At 51.3% G+C, this 15,640-nt stretch overlaps 3 protein-coding genes across 3 annotated transcripts; 2 read left to right on the top strand and 1 right to left on the bottom strand.

Moving 5' to 3' along the window:
- Positions 1–2,328: 2,328 nt before the first annotated feature.
- SPBR_04847 (Major Facilitator Superfamily protein) lies at positions 2,329–4,152 on the top strand (the record flags this gene model as incomplete). The annotated part of the gene is made up of 1 exon (XM_040763124.1): positions 2,329–4,152. The coding sequence occupies one exon, from the start codon at positions 2,329–2,331 to the stop codon at positions 4,150–4,152; it is 1,824 nt and encodes a 607-aa protein (XP_040615912.1).
- Positions 4,153–8,259: 4,107 nt separating this feature from the next.
- On the bottom strand, positions 8,260–9,334 carry SPBR_05130 (oxidoreductase, short-chain dehydrogenase/reductase family; the record flags this gene model as incomplete). Its single annotated transcript, XM_040763407.1, has 3 exons — positions 8,260–8,619; positions 8,715–9,187; positions 9,259–9,334. 3 exons carry the CDS (start codon positions 9,332–9,334, stop codon positions 8,260–8,262), a joined length of 909 nt encoding a protein of 302 aa, XP_040615911.1.
- Positions 9,335–9,937: 603 nt separating this feature from the next.
- Positions 9,938–11,148, top strand: SPBR_05060 (uncharacterized protein; the record flags this gene model as incomplete). Its single annotated transcript, XM_040763337.1, has 3 exons — positions 9,938–9,946; positions 10,009–10,179; positions 10,252–11,148. The coding sequence occupies 3 exons, from the start codon at positions 9,938–9,940 to the stop codon at positions 11,146–11,148; spliced, it is 1,077 nt and encodes a 358-aa protein (XP_040615910.1).
- Between the last annotated feature and the right edge of the window lie 4,492 nt (positions 11,149–15,640).

Raw genomic sequence — 15,640 nt, 5'->3', positions numbered from 1 at the left:
TCTGATGTCGGCCCAATATTCGACCGCCAAACCACCAAGAGCTCCGTTCCAACCCAACCAGAACGCACAAGAGTCGCACTTTGCTTTGCTGCCCGCTCAATGCCAGCGCCACGCCTAATGAACCCTGACCACCACGGAATTCTCCATAGTTCCCGTAATTCCACGGCACGCGGACGATAACGACGACGCAATTCCTCCGCGCCGCACAACTTGAGCCTTACGGGACTCGTGGTTGTTCAGGACCGGATCGTCTCCATGCATTCCACAACCACGCGAGTTTCATGAGAATCCGCCTCGTTTGTCGTTTGTCATCCCCTTTATTTTGATGTCATGTTCTCGCAAGGTTTGTTCCGTCTACAAAAGTTTCCGCGCAGTGTCGACGTGTCCACAGCCTCGCCTTCCTCCGCCTAGATTATCAATTTGCCTTTCGTTCTCGATTGTCTTGTCTCGTTTGTCTCTGGAATCTTCCTATTTTCCGTCGTCTGTGGTCCGTGCGACTTGTCTTGCGTCCGGCTAACATGCCGTCCACGTAATACACACACGATCATGAATCATAGCTCACATCTTGCGGAATAAAGGCAGCAATATTTTGCAAGTTGTCATGCACCGTTTTCAAACGGACAACTGTGCTATACTTGATCCCAATTTGACGGTTTACGCACTCCCTACACTATGCAGCATTGGCCTCTTCATTCTCGCACAGATCGTCATAGGATTTGGTTAGGACCGCCATATGGCCCTACCGAGACCCCCATTTAAGGTGAAGTCGACATAGTTTCCGACCTCAGCATATTGAACGTCGCAAAAACAAAAGAAGAATAGCTGGGCAGCTACCTACGCCATAACTCAGCTGATGCAAGGCGTACGTAAGGCATAACTCGTAAGCATCATCTGATGTGTTGGTTGACGAGCCTTCTATCCTCTTGCTGCAAGTAGAACTGCCGCCAACAATCATGCTGCTCGTTTGGGCAACTCGTTTCGATACGAACTGACCACGCCGGCTGGAAATATTACTGTATTGGTAGTGCCGCGCGCCCCGTCAGAACGTCCCGGAATTTTTGCTGCTGGATGAGCCGGTGCCAAGGGCCCAATAATTGGCCCGCACTTTGAATTGAACCAACGGAGATCCCGCAGACTTTCGAGCTTTTGCGTCGTCTCAAAAGCCAACGAGACACTGGCGCGCACGGTTCCATAAGGCGTAGCGCGACGGTGCTGACGGCGGGAATGTGGCATTGGCAGCTGTGGATCCCCCAATCGGCTTTTGCCCTGTTTGGATCCCAGAGAAACGGGCATCTCTCTCCATGTCGCTTATGTCTCACCATTCAGTACCCTCCTCAACTGAACTTGGTAGTCTTGTCCAGATAGACAGTCTGGACTGTGATCCGTCTCGCTTCTTTTGCTGTTCGATTTGCTCCATCTGTTCGCTCCTTCATTGCGAAAACGAGTCTTTGGAAGAGCGCACGTCCGTATCGTAGACCCTTACACACCAACACCATTCTTCAGTATTACATCTAAATGCTCACGGTCTCAAGCGTTGCAACGTCTTATTATCTCACACGTTTTACTGGTCCGTCGTCCAATTGTTGGTCCGCCTTTGCATGCGAGCATGTTGTTCGGTATTTTCTCGACCTCGCATTCGGAGTATTGTCTACCCATTTTACTTTCCACGCTTTGTTGTCTGGTCCCTACTTCTGTACTTCCCACTCGCCAAGAAAACGTGTAAAGCCTTAGGCTGTGATGTTTCTGAGGATTCTCTGTCCTTTGGTTCCCCCGTAATCCCTGGCAATCTATCCGCGTTCTCTCCGTCTTGAGTTTTGGTCTCGCTTTGCGTGTCTCTCACTTTGCGTCGTTCTTTCCCTTGTCACATTTTCGCACTTCCTGTTTTTGTGCTTGCCTGTTTGTTTGCTCCTTCCATCCTAGGTCTCATCTTTTCTATTCCTTCCCTTTTTATTCTCTCTTTCTTTCCTTCCTCTCCCGTCGAAACTATAAAGATATCCAAATCCCCTTCCCTCCCCACCGGGTCAAATAGGGGCGAAGCATCATAACAATCGAAAACCCTAACAATCAACACTCACCACCAACAACACATCAGCAGCCACCTGATCTCGACATACCTCGACAATTACACCCCGACCACCTTGTTCATTGTTTTCCCCATTTGTTTATTGTGACACTCTTTTCCCGATATAGTGTTCTGTACATCGCGTCTTGAGCTGAACTGTCGCCCTTCAGTAACACGACACACAAAACAACCTGCGGAACATACAGAGTATATCCCTACACCAACCAATTCGTCGTACACACACAGGAGCACAGAAAATCAACACAATGGCGTCTACAGCCGACGTCATCAAGGCCGAACAGCCGGCCGACTCCGACGTCAACACGGCCGCCTCCACCTTACGCGACGATGGCGACGCCAATGAGCCTGTCCGCTCTGCCGGCCAAACGCCGGCAGTTCCTACGACCGGTGCCAACGACACCACCGAGGGCGAGGGCAGCAGCAGCAACGACGAGCCTGTCGCCACCGGCGGCGGCACCGTCGAAATGGTCGGCGACAAGGCCGTCTTCAAGGCCACGCGGTCCTTCTATCTTGCCTTTTCGGCCCTGCTTGTCCTCACCGTTGCCGTCGCCCTGGACGCCACCACTCTCTCTGTCGCCCTGCCCACCATCAGTGCCGCCCTTGGTGGCAGCGCCCTCGAGGCCTTTTGGTCCGGCACCAGTTTCCTGCTGGCGAGCACCGTCCTGCAGCCGACCGTCGCCGCCCTCTCCAGCATCTTTGGCCGCAAGTACATGATCTACCTCATGGTCATCTTCTTTGCCGCCGGCTCCCTCATCGCCGCCCTCGGCAACAACTTCAGCGTCCTCATTGCCGGCCGTACCATCCAGGGTGTTGGTGGCGGTGGTCTGATTGCCCTCACGGAAGTTGTCATGACCGACCTGATCCCCCTGGCCTTCCGTCCGGCCTGGTTCTCGATCCTCAGCGCCATGTGGAGCATCGGCACCGTCACCGGCCCGCTCATCGGTGCCGGTTTCACCGAGAATGTCTCGTGGCGCTGGATCTTCTACATCAACCTGCCCCTGATCGGTCTGGGCCTGGGCTTTGTTGTGCTGTTTTTGCACCAGTCCAAGATCCCCGGTGGCATCATCCAGAAGCTCGGCCGCTTCGACTGGATCGGCTCCATCTTGTTCACCGCCGGCACCACCTCGTTCTTGTACGGCCTGACCACCGGTGGCGTTGCCAACCCCTGGAGCTCCTACAAAGTCCTGGTCCCGCTCATCATCGGGCCCTTTGTTGTCCTCCTCTTTGGCTTCTACGAGCTGCGGTGGGCCAAGGAGCCCATCATCAGCAACCGCATCCTCAACAACCGCGACATGCTGCTGACCTACATCATGACCATCCTGCACGGCGCCGTCCTGTGGTCTCTTCTCTACTTCCTGCCCCTCTACTACCAGGCTGTCAAGGGCTACAAGCCCATCGTGTCGGCCGTCGCCGTCCTGCCCGAGACTCTGACTGTTGCTCCTGCTGCTGCTGCCGTCGGTGTCATTTCTGGCATCACCGGCCACTACCGCTGGTCCTTGTGGATCGGCTGGTTCCTGACCACGCTCGGTAGCGGTCTGCTGCTGCTGCTCGCCCCCGACACGCCCATTGCAGCCTGGATCTGGCTCAACGTGCCCGTCGGAATCGGCAGCGGTATGCTCTTCCCGGCCATGGGCCTCTCCATCCAGGCCGCCGTCGAGCCCGAGCTCAACGCCCAGGCCACTGCTTTCTTCTCGTTCCTGCGTACTCTGGGTCAGTCGATTGGTGTCGCCATCAGCGGTGTCATCTTCCAAAACTCCTTCAAAAAGAAGCTGCTGGCCCTGCCTGCCTTCTCCGCGGTCGCCGGCGACTACTCGCGCGACGCCACGTCCGTCGTCGGCATCATCAACGCCATGACGCCTAGCCCCGAGCGGACCGATCTCATCCAGGCCTACAGCGACTCTCTGCGTGTCATCTACATTTCTCTCGTCGCCTTCTCTGGCTTCTGTTTCATTCTGGCGCTCGTCATCCGCGGCTACTCGCTGAACCAAGAGCACATCACAAACCAGGGCCTGGTTGACAAGGCCAAGGAGAAGAACGATGCCACGGCCGAGAAGCTGGTTGAGCCGTGAGAAAGAGACCACCGCGAACAATGACCTCGTCACATACCCCCTGTTCATCTTTTTTTTGTTGTTGTTGTTTTGATCATCCCCTCCGTCTTAATACTTTGCATAGACCTGTCCCCCATTTCATCAGTCAGCAATAGCGACCTCATTTTATTTTATCTTTCAGTCTTTTGATTTTCGGCGCTTGGTACTTCTCCTAATCTATGTCGGGATCTTTTTTTTGTTCCTACGGGCTTTTTCTCGATGGATATATAGACTAGGATCAACGGTGGTTAGGGCTCTCGCTGGTTGCCGGGATTTGAGATTTCTGTTTTGGATACACCTGGTTGTTGATGCCGGACAGAAAAGATTATTATAAACCATTTAATAGAAGTTTCAAAAATAAGAAACTAATGAAATATTTTAAGCAAAGCTGTTCGTTCCATTGCCTTGGAGAGAAGGGAAGATAATGGGAATATAACAAGACCAGGCTCGTGGGACTCTTGTTCCATTTCAATTAGAAGTCTTTTCTCTGTAGGATCATACTACTAAGGTTGTTCAGCCTCAGAAGACGCAACGTTTCATCACGGTCTGTCATTGCCCCAGAAGACGTATGGCAAACACACTTCCCACTCAACAAACAAGGCAAATCCAACCGACTGGTAACATTCAGTCTCGTCTCTGTCTCTCTCTAGATGATAAGAAAAGACCAGAAATAAAACAAAATAGAGGCACACCCTTATCCCAGACCCCGACTTGCTGGAACCATGTCTCTAGGTTGACGAACGTTCAAATTCAATTCAGCCTTATTCATTTCTTTGATTCCACGGGCGAGCCACTGGTGTGACAAAACGAATAGACAAAAACAGCCCGTGCTACGAGTACGCTGATTCGGACACACAATCCTTGACTGTCAGGAAGTTCAAAGTTTCAAAACAATAACAAAATTGCAACTACGAGAGTCATATCAAGACACAAGACACAATACACTAGACACAAGACCAGTACAAAAGTAAAACAAATAAAAGTAAAAAAATTTAAAAAAAAGAAAAATAAAATAAAAAAGAGAAGAAAACAAACTGGCCATGTTTTCCCCTTTAGTCGTCCGATTTCGCAAAGTTGTCCTATTGCTTGCTCTTGGTTTCTAGCTAAGCACAAGCAGGACAGAGCATGTTTCGGGCGTGGGTGCTGCCAAGAAGGTCGTGTCCGAGGGAGTCAAAGACAAGCAAAAGAGCAATAAAAGAGGCATTAAAAAAAGAGACAAAAGTAAACTGCCGGGTCGTGCAAAAATCAAACGACTGGCGAAGCTTATTGCCACCCGGGGGTGCGGTGGCGCAAAGCCAAATTTGCCTGAAAAGAAAAACCGGAGACTAGGCATCGCCTGGCAATATATTTGTACACCCTCCTTTCGAGGGACGCATCTTCTCATATAAAATTGCTTGTTTCCGGGGTCTTTCCAAATGAAAGGGGCCAGGCCACGGGGAACAGAAGACAGAGGACAGAGGACATGAATGGCCCCTTGTGGCCTCATCAAACATGGTTGTGCCCTCTCTTGTTTGTGAATTTGGCCGAGCGGCTATGCTTTCCTTTCCTTTTCCCTTTTTAGAGAAATAAAATCCCGAGACTCCTGCGTGCTCCTACTCCTTCACATTCCTCTAGTCTTGTCTCACTGCACGCACACGGACTTTGCTTTTGTTGATGTCCGGCTGAATGGATGACTGGGCCCGGTAAAAGACACGCCTTGCCTCAATAAAAGACACGCCTTGCCTCAATAAAAGACACGCCTTGCCTCAATATAGCTCCCCCATGGAACGGCAGTACGCGAATAAATAGAAGCGACAGGATCTGGAGTAATAATAGGAGCAGCAATTAATATACCATTGCCCACAATACTCTGTCTCTTTACCGTGAGGTGCTCCGGCTTGTATGGGAGAGGAACAGTGGCAGAAATTGGACCAGCGCCATCACCGAGGAATAAACTGACGTGATTTTGTTCCCTCTAAATACAAATTATAAATAAAACTAGGAGTCTTCGGTCGTATTTTCCGCAGTCGGGCAATTGTATCATGTCCGCTATTGTAATAGTGCACACCGACTTGAGAAACTTGATCCTATGACGGTTACAAGAATAAACAAACATTAGCCAATATCATCGCAGAGGAGCCACGTGGACTCGAATTCATCAATCCTCCTCCATTACGTTTGCTGCCGTCGACGGCAGGCAAAATACGTAAAAGCAACTCAAACGAGAAGATGAGCGGCCAACCGGAGCATAGAAACGTGCCTTTGCGCTCTCCAGACCCTATGTGCATATTCCTCGTAGCGACGCTCGGTTTACGGAAGGAAAGAAAAAGAAATAAACAGAAAAGAAATGAGGGGAAGCATTTCACGTGGAGAAGAAAACTGGGGAAGCGGCAAGACAAAAGGCTCGAAGTAGGCAGGTAAGGAAAAACGCAAAACTGGGAGACAAAATTTCCGCGGGTGAGGCGTGGGAGAGTTTGCCGACGTGAAGTGACTCTCAAGCAGGACTAGACAAGTACGGATCGGTAGACTTCTAGAAACACGGCAAAAGTGTTGCAAGCATATACCGTCTGGTGCACTGGACAGGTTCAAGGTCAGAAAACACAAACAACACGCCCCTGTCGGCGGGAAATCGGCCGACAGGCATTGGAAAGCCTCTCCCGTGTACATGTGCGGCCTCGGATCACCAACGAGTGTACTCTTTGCCGGTTGTAAAAAAAAAAAAAAAAAAAAAAAAAAAAAAAAATAAAAAAAAAATAAACGATATGGGAAAATGTCGCTAAACAAGAGAGGCATCTTCGTAATCCCGGGGTTCAAGAATCGTCATGCGAGCTGGCGTGCCTTGCATGCATTTAAATGGAAGGTATGTAAGCATGGCTCATAGGAACCGGGAATGGACGGTTTGAGATTCGTGAGATTTGTGAGGTGGTGACGTGTTAATGAAAGTGAGTGGACATGGTCCGTGACGACAGGAGCAACATACATGTAAACTTTCGGAATGTTGTGATAATTGGGCACAATGAACATATGAGTGAACACCCACACAAAAATCTGCCGACGAAAGCCAAGGATTTCCAATAAATGTGTTTGTAAGAGAAAGCTGTGACAAAGCTGCAACAAGCAACGGGGCTTTGTTTCTGTAGATCGCCAAGACTACGGGGTAGCGGCTTTTGCCAGTTCTTGGAGTCTTGGCTCGTAAACGCTTATATTTTGCTTAAAGTGAACGATGACGAAAGCCCCTTAGGAGATGTAGAAAAAATCGCACATGGGGAACGATCTTTTAACGCCGTGGAGTTTTGCCGGCAGGGGGTAAAGAACACACTGGCAGGGTTGATTTCCAATCGACAAAAACGAGACGAGAAAGCTTATTTGAGGGAGTGCTTGAACAAAGAAGCCTTTCTGGTCCATTGTTTTCTCAGAAATTGAGCAGATACAATGTTGGCGTAAATTAAACGTTTGATGCAAGATCTTCAGAAGTCTGCTGAGGTGATTTTCAATATATATTCCTCTTTATTGGCTCTCCCACGCACTGCATAAAACAACCCATCACATCATTGCAGATGGCACTCGTCTCGGTGCCGGAGCCGAATCCGGCTTGGCGTGTGACGAGGTAGGCTGCAACACAGCGGAACATTGTCTCCCACTCCTTGCATACGGGGCACTTGTATGGCTATTGCGATTGTCGTTCTTTATTTCGAGCACGTGGAAAATATTGTGAAAAATATTGTTAAGCACAAAGGCGGAAGATGGAGCCGCCCTCATTGTTCCTCTCAGATGTACCGCTCAAAGTGCAATATAAAACCGAAGCCGAAAGCAGGTACGCGCGTCCCTACTGTATGCGGTCTGGACTTTTACGTCTTTGTCGATCAAAGTCTGGGTCACAAAACATCTAGACCATATTCAACACTGTCAATGTTTGCGGTTGATCGGAACGAAAACAAACAAGAAAGGGGAATAGATTAAAGCCCGGATCAAGTAGCAGTTGCGAGATGGAATGGAAAACAAATATCCCTGGAAAATCGCAGACGGGCAACAGCAAATCGTTGTCGAGCAAGGGCCAGGGACAGCGCGCCACACAAACAGTCAGGCCGGCCACACACACGACGGCACATGTTATATCTTCGCCAGCTCCTCGTTGGTCCAGTCCCACAGCTTTTCGGCCAGTTTCGGGTCCTGTGCCACCTTGTCAAGATTCCCGTTGCTCATCTTGCCAACCGGGTAGTACACGGCGCCGTTGACAAGCTCGCTTTTCTTGGCTGCCGCGGCTGCCCACACCTGATTGTAGCAGCCCTCCTCAGGGCGAACGATAGGATCGCCGAGGATGCTGTTGGCGATATAGACAAACTTCTTTCGTGGATAAGAGAGCTCCGTGACAAGAGTCGTCTCCACGACACCCGGGTGGATCGACACGGCGGTGATGTTGGGATGGCGCTTGGCGAGTTCACGGGCGTAAACAATATTGGCAAGCTTCCCCTGTCTGCGTTCTGTTAGAAGACAAGACGGGATCTCAACCGAAAATATTAAAAAAAAAAAAACGGTAAATATAATAGAACGTACCCATATCGAACCCACGATCCCATAATGCTGTCCATGGTCGTGCGCACCTGGTTAAAGTCTACGCCGGCTTTTGGGTGTGCCCGCCAACCCGTTGATGTTAGACAGACGACGCGCACGTCGGACCCTGGCTCGTCCGCAGTTTTCTGAAGAACAGGTAGCAGGCCCTGAATGATAGCCCCGTGCGCCATGTGGTTAACACCAAACTGCAGCTCGTAACCGTCCTTGGTCAAGGACGGTGGCTTGGCCATGATACCAGCATTGCACATCAGGATGTCAAGGCGGCCGTGGGAAAAGCGCTGGACAGCGGCCTTGACGGTAGGAAGCGAAGCCATGTCAAGCTCGAGGAAGGTCGAGGGAACACCGGAGGGCGCGAGAGCGGCAGCGAGTGAGGCAGCAGCCTTGGAGTCGCGGCCGGTAAAGTAGATGTGGGCAGGCGAGTGCTTGGCAAACGCGAGGATAGACTCACGGCCCAAGCCGTTGGTGCCTGTGACGAGAGATGTGTCAGTCATTTTGAGGCTGCTTGCACGTCTGGTGCTTTACTCAGGTCAGACCTACCTCCTGTGACGAAAATGACTTTGCCAGCTAATGACGGAATGTCATTTTCTGGGTTGAAGTTGGTGACGCCAGCCATCGTGAAGTGGATGCGAGGGTATGCTGTGTGGTGAGGTTCTGAAAACGGCAGAAAATAGAGAAAAAGAAAGAAAGAAAGAAAGAAAAAACCTTGGAGCACGCGGTAAACTCCTTTGAAAATCGAGGCAAGGACGATACTGCTCCTTCCTCGACTTTATAGATTTTTGTCGCTCTGAACGTACTTGCCTTTCTCATCCGTCGATGTCTTGATGTTTTGACCGGCAGCCACGATCCATGCATCTCTTGCACGCCATTGGCTGCACATGTCTCCGAAAACATGCTAAACCTAAAAGGCCACTAGCGCGTAAGCATATCTGTGTAAAGAAGGCAGGAAGGCTTGCGGGCCTCGTGCTAGCAGGGATCACAGGGCAACCACGACCGCAGGGCGACGATTGCCCGTTTGGGGCATAGCCCATGAGCAGCCGGACATCGCGAAGGAGAACATACGTCGTCGTCGGCAACCTGTTTCTTCAACCTGCACCATATCGACTGCATTTCCAATCCATCTCTTTCTCTTACAGCGGACACGCGCGCTTATGGGGATACTGAATCTTGACACTCACATCCAAATCAACATCAAGTGACCGTGGCAACGTCGGCATACATGTCTGAAGTGAGTCTCTCTAACGGACGAATTGATGGACCTGATTGACTTACAATGACTGACACGGACAGCCGCACAGCCTGGGAGAGGGGAAGACACATGAAGATGGAGAGGCTGATATCTGGAAGGGGCTGTCCGACAAGGCCGAGCGGAGGAAGCGGCAGAACCGATTGCACCAGCGGGCATGGCGACGGCGCAAAGCTCTGGAGGCATCCGAGGCGGCCCTGGCAGCATCAAATGAGGTATGCGGCTGGAGATCAAGCCACATTGTGCTATTATCGTCCACATTTCCCACAGGCTAATAAATCGTACAGGGACAGGCGTCGTCCGGCTTTTGGGTCCTCAAACCTGTAGTCCAAACCCATCCAGAGCAGGAACAGCAATTGCAGCTCTACAAAGAGCGAGTGCAACAACCGGCGGGATATTTTGTGTTGACGCCTCGGCCAACAGTATCTTCTTTACCATCGGGCTCGTCGTCACCGCCCAGCTATGTGCCTGGCCGCGTGAAGCTTATACCTCCACTCCTGCAGTATGTGTCGAGCGGCGGCTCAGCGACCGGATCAAATTCCTCCCTGTCGTCTCTTTTCAGCCTCCAGCCAAACCCAAACCTCCACATGTTCATCCTCCCTGCCGCCTTTGTCCACTTCCCACTCTCGCTCGACCACCGCCTCCTCACCCTTATCCAGTACAACGTCCTCCGCGCCACACTCACCAACATGGCCATCCTCGCCATCCTGCACTCCGCCATGGACGCCGACTGTGGTCTCGACCAGATACTTGACCACATCTACCCCCCGCTGCCGACCCCGGCCACCTCACCAGACGATCTCCCGGTTTCTCTTCGGCCCACACCGCTTCAGCGCCGCATCTTCCATGACCAAGAACCGCGGCGGCCAGACATGCTGTGGATCAGCAGCGTACCTTCGCCCGCCATGCGTGATAATCTGCTACGGACGTACGGCCAGTGGGATCCAGACAACTTGTGCTGCGATCTGCTGGGCGGACTCTACGAGGGATTTGATGACGTCGAGCGCCGTGGCATCATAGTATGGTCGGATCCCTGGCTGCCTGATAGTTGGGAGGTGACGCCCGGGTTTGCGAAGAAGTGGCCGTTCTTGCTGACGGGATGCGACGAACTGATGGCAGCAACCGACCGGTGGCGGGCAGGGCGCGGAGAGGAGCCGCTGGCGATTGACTGGGGGAAGGAGTGAGGGCACGCGCGGGCAAGGCGTCAGGTATTGATTTACGTAATGCATCTTATTTATCCCCATACCAGTCTTTCGTGTGGTTGTACTTTGGGCACAGTTTTTTGGTTACGGGATCTTTGGATCGGGCGGGTTCCTGGGTAAAGGTACGGTGTAATTGCACACGAGTACAATTATGACTTTGACGGCATTACGTGGCACGGCAGTGTCCTTCCCCTACTTTCGTTTGTATCGTTTTCCTTCCTAGAGCCGGTGCCAGGGAACGACTGGCGCACAAGGTAGGGGGCATATGCATAACACTGAAAATAGGTCACCGCTCCCGTTGCACAGAAGGCACCTGAGAGGACCTGCAGCATGGTCAATTCGATCATATTTTCCTCGTATGCTGCTGTGGATCCGACTGGGAACTCGTGTCGACGGGCCTCTATTTGTCTTCTTTATTTGCTGTCGTTCGATCGACCCAGCTCGACCCCTGGCCTAGACAGCAGGCAAAATGCACGTAGAATGCAGGCAGGCAACAGGCAGGCAACAGGCAAGGAACAAGTAGCATGCCTGGAGCCCCTTTTCTTGCTTTTCCCTGCTACCAATACGAACGTGTCACTGCCGGCGGCTTCGTCGGCCAACGCGGGCCTAGTTCTGCCAGTCCTTGACAGATCTCTTACAAATGTACAACGACAGGGGAAGCTGTGCCTCTTCCTTTCCGTTGACGACACAACTCTGCTTATGTTCGTCTCGGCTCTTCACTGGACTGGATCATCCGGGTCAGCATCTTACCACCATTGACGGTACAGGTCTTGCTCCGGGTACCGGTGGCTGCTTAAATAAGAGACGAAAAGGAGAGGTATACGTACAAACGCGATAATACGGGCCAAAAGAATAATACGGAACAATAGAGAGACATGTGTTCAACGCAGAGCAACACATAGGTAACCTCGTAAAGCAAATGATACGAAAAAAAGGCAATGTTTAATGAACTGAGCACGTCTTCTCATTTCGGCCATTTCGGCTCCTCCTCTCTATTCTTCCCGTTTCGTCTTCCCCGTAGCTGCTTCCAGGTTGGCTGTTTGTGGCCTTTGCTCCGCTGCCAAGGAGGGTTATGTATGAAGGAGTGTTTTGTTGATTTGTGCAAAACTTTGGTCATTTGGGTTGGGGAAATCCCGGCGGGTTGCCTGAAACGAAAAACTCTGGGCCTGGCCACTTCTTTCCCCAATGCGAGCTGCGTGTAGCGGTCACCGGCATCTGCGCGTAGCAAAGAGCTGAAGAAACAGCAGAACAGGTTTTTCCAAACAGCAAGATCATCGCTTTTACTCACTTTTTTGTGGCTCGAGCCTTTGGACCGGTTTCGTCGACAGTCCAGTGTCTTTTCGGTTGATCGTCCCGCCACGCCCAACTCTTGCCCGCCCATTCCTCTCTTTCACGACTGGATCGGTCGGGCGGCGTAGTCAAAGGATCAGGAGCCACGTTGAGGCGCGACGCACGTTGCCTGTAGCGTAGGTTGCGCAAATGGTAGCTCCAACCTGTATCCTGTGCGGTCTTGATGGAGGGTCGCATTTACTACCGGAACGGAGCATCAAACTGGCTGACCCATGGCAAGTACAGGCTCGAATCAATGAGCTTAATTCGACGTCGGATGGTGAGTTGAGTGTAGTGCCTTTGTTGGGAGGTGAAGCATGTTTGGGAGAATGTCGGAGAAGCCCTCTTTTTCTCAACATGGTGATTGATGTTTGGTTCAAGGTTTCATGCTGTTCCTCATTTTTTCATCCATTAGTGAGCCTCGAATTAGGATATATTGCATTTTGAGAGAGAAAAAAAAAATGGCATGGAATATGAGGCTGTTTTCTGAGCAATTTCGGGGCGTGTTTTTTTTTTCCGGCCTTTTGCTATGACCATGCTATGCGAATCCGTCTTGCTTCCATCACGATCCATGCGGACGGGGTTCACGAGCACATATCTTGCCAGTCGCACAGAAATATCGGCAGAGGAAAACAGGGGCATGGCGCGGAGCGCGTGGCGTCGAGAGGTGTCGTAGATGTCGTGGATGTCGTGGTTGCGTGGCGATGGTCGCCGCAGGTGCCACAAGCAGGCGAGGAAAGGAGAAAAGCAATTGCTCCTTCCGTCGCGGCCTGGAAAAAAAAGCCGCCATATGCCTCTCTCCATAACACGAAATAAAGTCAAGATGATGCGAATCGCCGCGCCCGGCTCCGTCGTATAAAGGCCAGTACATGTGCTGCAGCCATTGGTCCACAGCCGGCTGAGGCTGATGCTTGCATACCTTTCGCTTTCGGGCTTCCGTCTTCATGATCTGCCTGTCAAATGCACCTTCGCTCCCTTGTTTTGTTCTTGCCTTTTTGGGACTATGGCCGTTTGCACCTTCCTTGCACTATGGCCGCGCTCTTGCCCTTTCTGATGCCCGTTCGTGCCTTCTCCTTCCGTATCAGCTGCTTCCTTCCTCTTCTCCCATTTCTTACGCCATCCTCGCCAAACCTCTCCGTGGCCTTGTTTTTAGGCTTCATGTTAACCATTTAGTTTTTCGACCGCTTGTCCATGCCCCTTTATTTCGTCCTCCCGTAACCTCCACGCCCATGCGCATGCCGTCAGCCACCTTTTCTTGACAAGGGGGCCAGCTATATCTATTTTCATTTTGATCTCGTCATATGCAGCACATTGCGTTACCTCTGCAGGTCGTACACGCACACATCACGCATGTCTGCTCCTTTTTATTTTATTTTTATTATTGATTGCTTCTTTATTTTATTTCCCACGAAGCTGCGCATCCTCCCACCGTGTCCTCCCAGCGCTTCCTTCGTCCGCTCTTTTGCGCCTTTCTCTTCTACCGGATCTCCAGGTACGCGCGGCGCCCAGTCTCGTTCACTTTACACGTCCACTCTATTTCTTCCTTTTTTCTTTTCTTTTCCACCCATACCACACATTTACTCTCCTCGCCTCTCGGTTGGCCCCCTTTCGACCTTTACTTACTACGCCATCATCTTTCTTCCCGCTTGCTGGACCGCACAGCCGCTCGACCTTCTTTCTATTTTGATTCTTTCGTTCTCGTCCAGCAGCTCGCCAACCGCCACCTTCTCGATCTCGGTCTCTCGTTTTCGGCCATATTCCCTGCTCACGATCTCCTTGCCTTCCTCTCGTCGTGTATTTCTCACGCCCTTCTTACCAAATTCTTTGCCTGTCACATCGTCTGCCTTCACCACGCCTCACCATCGCCACGCTCGCTTCGATTTCATTCTCCCACGAGGCCTGCCTTTGTCGCCGTTCCTTATTAATTCTCGCCCGTCGTTTGCCCGGCCTCGATTCTTCGATTTCTCCCGGGCCCACATTTATTCATCAGACCGGCCAATCCTCCACACTCGCTGACACCTTTCTCTCTCCTACTCTTTCCCTTTCCTGCGACACCTCCGGCCTTGTCTCCGTCGTCACATCGTCCCTCCACGATGCACTGAGAGTCACGATTTCGGCATCCGTCACTCACCCCCCTCGCCTTGATCCTCGTCTCTTTTTTGTGTCTGTACTTTACAGAATTGCTGTCGGTGTCGACTGCTTGTTAATATTTAATAACTCAAAAGCTCACGCCCCTGGCGTTGCCTCTCGCTCCACACCAACCCTCGACAAACGAAGCCTTAATATCGCCCTGCCTACGTGCTTTCTTCCACACTTGACGACTGCGAGTCTTCTCCGATAGTCCGGAGAATCACAGAACGCAACAAACGAGAGAATTTCAAGACAAGAACCCAAGTGGTAGTAGACCGCAGAAGCTGGACTGCGTCGTTGGTAGTTTGTCTCGTTACCGGCTCCTTGTTTTACGTCCCGGCAATACGCAGTTTTTTCGTCTTCGTCATATCCTTTTGTGATCTCTCCCCGTTCTTTGGTTCTCAACTTTTCAGCTACTTGATAAATCATTCTACCAACAAACAGAAACTGTTCACGAACAAGGAAGAGACGTACCAAGTTCGACAACCCGGCAATACTTTGCTCTCTTCTTTTCACGCCCCTCCATCGTTCTCGCCGGGTGACGATCAACGCCAGCCAGCAGTACCGAGCTGCTGCCTTTATTTCTCAACCGCCATCCAGTCTCATTCTATTTTTCCCCTACCCGCCGACACCCATTTTGTTTCCACTCTCACGTCTGCACTTTACGTGTTGCTTTTTTTATTCTCATCCTCCTTGGCCGTCCAATCCCATGGCATCGTCCGCTGCTTCAAACCCTGTTTGAGTTTTTCTCGCGCCTAAATTCAAACTCCATACTCGCTTTTTTTTTTTCAGTTTCCTTACGACGCACACGCCCCCCCTCTTCCCCTTCTATTTCTTAATATCTGCCCGCCGTTTCTACCTTCTACCGCATTTCGCCAAGCGTGCCCAAAAAGCCAACAAAAAAAAGCAGCCCACTCCACCTCTGTCGAAACTATACCCCATACCGCTGCCCGTCACGACCGGACGCGCAGAACATCCGCTCGTTCTTTTCGTCATTTTGTTTTATTTCTCTTCA

Source organism: Sporothrix brasiliensis, assembly GCF_000820605.1.
Source record: "Sporothrix brasiliensis 5110 chromosome Unknown Cont21, whole genome shotgun sequence".
NCBI lineage: Eukaryota > Fungi > Ascomycota > Sordariomycetes > Ophiostomatales > Ophiostomataceae > Sporothrix > Sporothrix brasiliensis.
The sequence above is the reverse complement of the archived record's forward strand: the minus strand, read 5'-3'. Positions and strand labels throughout refer to the sequence as shown.